Source organism: Bison bison, unplaced genomic scaffold (genome assembly GCF_000754665.1).
Source record: "Bison bison bison isolate TAMUID 2011002044 unplaced genomic scaffold, Bison_UMD1.0 scf7180017864472, whole genome shotgun sequence".
NCBI classification, from domain to species: Eukaryota; Metazoa; Chordata; class Mammalia; order Artiodactyla; family Bovidae; genus Bison; species Bison bison.
In genome coordinates this window covers 600414-606829 of record NW_011495033.1, presented here as the reverse complement: position 1 = coordinate 606829, position 6416 = coordinate 600414, and the positions used below count along the sequence as shown (strand labels likewise).

Genomic DNA, 6416 nt, shown 5'->3' with positions numbered 1-6416 from the left:
CTACCAGGCTCCTTCGTCCATAGGATTTTCCAGGCAAGAGTACTGGAGTGGGGTGCCACTGCCTTCTCCAGTGAATATACTAAAAATAATAAAATTCTACCCTTTAAATAGGTGAACTGATGGCATGAAAATTACATTTCAGTAAAGCTGATGTAAAAAGAGATTTAATTCTGGTGCCAGTAATAGTCTATTTCTTCATCTGGAAGCTCGTTCTACAGGAACATTCACTTTGGAAAATCCAGCTTACACTTATGGCCTGTGTATTTTTACATGTATATAGAATATCTCAATATTTTTCTTAAAAATGTACTCTAGTGACTATTTTAGTTCTTAAATCTATCTGCATCAAGAGCCAAAATTTAATTTCCTAAATCCTGCTTTACTTCATGCTCCAATCTAGAATGTCTTATTGCTAATAAATTTCTGTCCAGCTTACCCCCAACTCAAATTTGATCCATGTGGAATTTATTTTGTTATGAGGTATGTAAATGGTATTTTAGAGCATCTGAGTGATTCTAAAAATAATTTATTCTCTCAAAGTTTTAAGCATACACACCACCCCTTGTTTCCTCTAATATTTCTATTAGCTTTTCTTTAGATGAGGAAAAATTAGGTTAAATCAATAATATTTTATTGATTTTCAACAGCTTAGTTATTTTCAGCCAATGTATGAGCTGTTTTAAGCCAATATATGAGCTGTTTTTAGCCATTTTCATGAGCAAATATATTTTATTTCATAAAATCAATATACTCATTTCAAGTTGGAACACTAAATCAGCCATTTGTTTACTATCAAATGATAGCTGGCTGTAAAAACAGTGATCTTTCCTTAGGTCAAAAAGCCCAATTCAGGAGTAGACTGTAACCTAAGTTGGTCCAATCAGAAGAAATCCAAATGTTCAACGGTTTGAGAAAGAAAAGAGCTCCCTTCTCACCCTCTCCTCCTCCCCATATATTACTCTGCCACAAGTAAACCAACTTGAGAACAGAACCAACCAAGGGTCAGATCAGAGCCAAAGGGAACTTGAAAAGTCTCAGCCTTGATACTATGATGAACTCCTTGATCAACCTGTTCCTGAAGTTCATGCTATTGCTGGACTTCTCAGATACATAAGCCAATAAACCTTTCTGGAAAGTCAATCTGAATTAGATTTTCCAGTGCTTGATACCAGAAGCATCCTAACTGATACAGCTTCCAAAAGAAATGTTGCTCTTATCTTTGCAAACAAGGAAAACTTAGATAAATATTCAACTACTTTAAAGGAGAAGATATTTTACCTTGGCTTCCAACTGATTGGCAAAAAAGGGAGGGTTGCACATGCAAAAGTCATAGATTATCTCAGATTCCTCTTTAAGAGCATCCATCAGGAGTGTCTTCTGTGGTACTTTAACCACTAGGGGAAAAAAAAGAGAGACTTAACTACTATTAATACTGTGACAGTTTTCAAATATATCCACAAATTCTTCGACACTAGTCCCTTCAAGAGGTGGTGTTTGATTTCCCGCTCCTTGAATGCAACTTCACTCAATGACTTGCTTTTATTGAGAAGAATATGATAAAAGTAAAAGGGTATCACTTCTCAGGCTAGGTCATAAGAAGCAATATGGCTTCCTCTTTGCCCTATCACTTAAACAACTTGCTCTATGAGAAGCCAGCTGACATGCTCCAAGGATGCTTAAGTAGCCCTGAGGAGAGATCCACATGGCAGTGAAATAAAGCTTCCTGCCTACAGCCATGAAAGTGAGCCATCTTGGAAGCAAATCTCTATCCCCAGGCTTTCAGACTACAACCTCATGAAAGACTCTGAACCAGAACCACCTGGCTGGGCCACACCCAAATTCCTGACCCACATGAATAATGAGATAATAAATGTTTACTGCCTAAACTGCCAGATTTGGGGGTAATTTGTAATACAGGAATGGATAACTAAAAAACTCATTAATAATATATTAGGGGACTTCCTTGGTGGTCTAGTGGCTAAAACTCCACGCTCCCAATGACCATGGGCTCAGGTTCGATCTCTGGTCAGGGAACTAGATACCACATGCTGCAATGAACTGCAACTAAGAGTTCACATGCCATAACAGAAGACCCACATGCCACAAAGATGGAAGATCGGAAAAAAAAAAAAAAAAAATTGAAGATCCTGTGGGCTGTAGCTAAGACCCAGTGCAGTCAAATAAATAAACATTTACTATATATATTAATATCTCCCCTTATGTTTAACACTAGTAAGAAAAGCCAGTTTCTTAGACAGCCAGTGTAAATTTGCTGCATGACTCAGGGAGCTCAAACTGGGGCTCTGTGACAAACTAGAGGGGTGGGATGGAATAGGAGGGAGGTCCAAGAGAGAGGGGACATGTGTTTACCTATGGTGGACTCATGCTGATCCAACACAATACTGTAAGGCAATTATCCTTCAATTAAAAATAAATAACTTAAAGAAAAGCCTATTTCTTCCAAAGAGAGACATAAAGTCTCTTTAATGCCAAAAATAAAAAAAGAACTGCCTTTTATGTAGACAATAAGCACAGAAATAAAAGTAAAAGCTCTACTTGGATACACTGTTTAAGTTAGGTCACCCCATCAGTCTCTTACGGTACTTATATAACTTAAAGGGGCTTCCCCAATGGCTCAGTGGTTAAGAATCTGCCTGCAAAAAAAAAAAAAAGAATCTGCCTGCAATACAGCAAACACAGGAGACAAGGGTTCGACCCCTGGGTTGGGAAGATCTCCTGAGTGAGGAAACGGCAACCCACTCCAATATTTTGGTCAGGATAATCCTATGGAGCCTGGCGGGCTATAGTTGGTGGGGTCGCAGAGTCGGAAATGACTGAGCGACTTAGCACAAAGGAGATTTAACTATTTGTAGCACAGTTCCATATACTGAAATAAAAAAGATAGTACAGTTTAATCAACAGTGGGATTTTCTTCCTTTTAAAATCTTGGTGACTAGGTTACTTCATATACAGTTGGTTCTCATTAGCAGTAAAGTCACCACAAACACTGAATTAGTGAATACTGAACCACTGACTCCTAAGAGAAATACAGGGTTAGGTAGCTTCAAGCCTCTGATTACATTTTCATCACCCAATCAATATATATCCTATTTTATGTATCTCTGTTTAAAGACACCTTATTTAATATACATTACTGACTCATCAACATTGAACTCATGGCCAACAGTACTATAATATGTCTGAAGAAAACTTATCTGACACATGTATTTTCTGTAAGGCACATCACAGCCTTCTTGTACTTAGGAACACTAGTACTCAAGTACTATGTTTAGGGGCCATTAAAAACAGCAAAATCACCAAGAAAAAGCACAGAATTGCAACAACAAAAAAAGTGGTACTAAATAGATCATGAAAAGAACACTTGTTTACAGTGTGAGAGTTGAAAGGAGACAGCAGGGAAAAGAAAAAGAAAAGACAGCAGGGAACACACACACTGGGTGATTCAAATTTTTTCCCATTTTGCACATGTCTGTGAATGACCACAAAAGAGCCACAAGTATTGATTTGGGGGCTAAAAATAGCCACATGTAAGCCAACTTTAGCAAGTAGGCAAATTCACAAACACAGAATCCACAAAGTATGAGGATCGGCTGCGTTCACTCTGTTTCTGAGTTGATTCTGATAACAAAGCAGCAAACCCAATTACAACTGTACCAAATTTTTAAAAATTAACCAAAGGTTGTATGTTAAAGCAAAAGATAATGAGATGTGTTAAATTAGAAAAACAGGTTAACAAACAAAACTTGAAAGGAATATTGATTTTGCAGAGCTAACCTTTAATAAGATCAGACAAGTTATTCTGCTCCACATTCTTCTTCGCGTAGTTGAAGCACATATCATCTACTTCTGTTGCAAGGAAATACCAGCCATTTAAGGTTGTTCCAAGTAAAGGATAGATGCAGGATGCCCCAGTACCTAGTGAAATAAGAATTCAAAACATATTGCACACACCTGAGCAGAAGGTGAGAACAATCAGCAAAAACACCATTCTTCTTTTCTTAGAATTCTTATAGCCTTAACAGCTTAAAACAACAAGCTGGTACTGATTATACACACATTGCAGCTACTGGTTTCATGTATGTTAGTCTTACGTCATAATTAGTTTCACATTTCCTGGAGGAGAGAAACCTTCCTGCACTCATTGTATGCTATATGTAAAATGAAGTATGGCTGGTGATCAAGAATACAAGACTGACTAACTGAAAACTGCCAAAACAATTTACTTTATAAAAAGTCTTCATTTTAAATCTCTCATGAAACTTAATTTTCTTGAAAGAAATCCATGTAATTTGTTAAAACAGCACAGGAATATCTTACATAGATCAACGTACACATCCCATTCTATAGAAACAGGAAAAAATACAGAGAGTATAAGATTTTTATAATATTCAATCACCCAATTTCCCACATATCTATCTGTAAGTTGTTACTTGAAGGAAACCAGAAGTAAAAAGGATTTATTTCTCAGATGTGGAAGCATGGAAAACATTTGATCCAGGTTCAAAACATCAGTCATAAACTGGTCCCACCACAGTTTCAAGGGAGACCTTCAAAGGCAAATGCTCCTGGCAAATCTCTCTCTGACAATTAGGGTTTGGTCCTAAACTTGCATGTAGAACCTCTAACCATAGATTGGACAAGCATATACTAACCACAAATAATTGCCACTCACTGATCTTGGCCAATGAGATCCTAAAGAGTATATTCAAGAGAAGAAAAGCCGGTGTTTTTCTCAGAGGCTCACAGTAGTCAGCCCACTTTCCAGGACCACATTTTGGTGCCAGTCTAGCCTTAGGGAACAACTAGAAGCCAGAGAAATGCCTAACCCAGAGGAAAGCAAGGATCCCCTTACTGCTTCCTTATTAAGTACTCAGAACAGGCTAGTAAAAGACACGACAATGACTGATGGCTAGAACATTTAAGATCTTTTGACAAGTCACAGTGATGCTACATTTATTGTCATGTTTACTAACAACATCCTGGCCCTGATGCTACTGGGCAAACATCTCTGGGGGATGTGAGAAGTTGTAAGGGAAGGACTGGTAAAAGGTACTCAAGCCCCTCTCAGAATCCACAATTATGTAGACCCTGCTAGTCATTCTGGAAAGATAGTCACTCAAATAAGGAAATTAAGGAAATTTAAGTAGCACTTCCAGCTCTGTAGGAAAAAAAAACAACTCAGAGCAGATTCCAGGCCCTTGAGTCTCTACACAAAGGCTCCCTTTCTTCGTACTTCAACTTCATTTAAAAGCGAAAAGAAAAACGACATCTCCCTTCAGCTGTCCAAAGATAAGGTACCATCAGGGTAATAAACAAAGGTGAAAGACCTGCCCTCTGCCAAAAAAATCAAGTTTCTCAATTCTTAAGACCAGAAGACTTGCATTCTACATTCTAATCCCCTCAGAAAGCTGAATGACATTTTTAAATAGGTCATGTATGGATGTGAGAGTTGGACTGTGAAGAAGGCTGAGCGCCGAAGAATTGATGCCTTTGAACTGTGGTGTTGGAGAAGACTCTTGAGAGTCCCTTGGACTGCAAGGAGATCCAACCAGTTCATTCTGAAGGAGATCAGCCCTGGGATTTCTTTGGAGGGAATGATGCTAAAGCTGAAACTCCAGTACTTTGGCCACCTTGTGTGAAGAGTTGACTCATTGGAAAAGACTCTGATGCTGGGAGGGACTGGGGACAGGAGGAGAAGAGGACAACAGAGGATGAGATGGCTGGATGGCATCACTGACTCGATGGACGTGAGTCTCAGTGAACTCCAGGAGTTGGTGAAGGACAGGGAGGCCTGGCGTGCTGCAATTCATGGGGTTGGAAGAGTCGGACATGACTGAGCAACTGAACTGAACTGAATAATCCTACAATGATAAATAAAAATGGAAAGTGTATAACCATAGAATTAGAGCAAACTAATGGAGTCTGGGGGAAGAATTTATATAAAACCCTAATTAGAATGAATGTGATTTCAGTGAGAGTGCCCCTTGTGAAGAGCTAAAATCCATTAACCTCCTATATCCCCAAGTGCTATTTTAGAGGGTTTGGGGCATAATTAAAATAAATTAGTACTAAATAGGCTCTCAAGCTTTTTAAGCTTTTTATAACCCATCAGCCAATCTCCTGCGAGGAACATAAAAGAAACTTTTTTTAAACCCCATTATTTTTACCTAGTGCTTAGTTCATATCATGTGTTCAGAATTTTGAATGTCGAAAGAACGATGTATTTATCCATCAACATTCAACAAATCATTTACTGGGCACCTGCTGCTAAGTCGCTTCAGTCACGTCCGACTCTGTGCGACCCCACAGACGGCAGCCCACCAGGCTGCCCCGTCCCTGGGATTCTCCAGGCAAGAACACTGGAGTGGGTTGCCATTTCCTTTTCCAACGCATGA

At 38.8% G+C, this 6416-nt stretch overlaps 1 protein-coding gene across 3 annotated transcripts in view; it reads right to left on the bottom strand.

Annotated features, from left to right (window-relative positions):
- METTL16 (methyltransferase like 16) overlaps positions 1–6416 on the bottom strand; it is a 69370-nt gene that overhangs the window by 37913 nt on the left and 25041 nt on the right. For all 3 annotated transcript variants that reach the window (XR_827156.1, XR_827157.1, XM_010861311.1), the window contains exons 4-5: positions 3796–3936; positions 1279–1394 (exon numbers count right to left, since the gene is read on the bottom strand). Coding sequence is in view for 1 of the 3 variants with exons in the window: in XM_010861311.1 (XP_010859613.1) it covers positions 1279–1394; positions 3796–3936 (257 nt within the window). In the remaining 2 variants the exon portion in view is untranslated. The remainder of the gene's footprint in view (positions 1–1278; positions 1395–3795; positions 3937–6416) is intronic.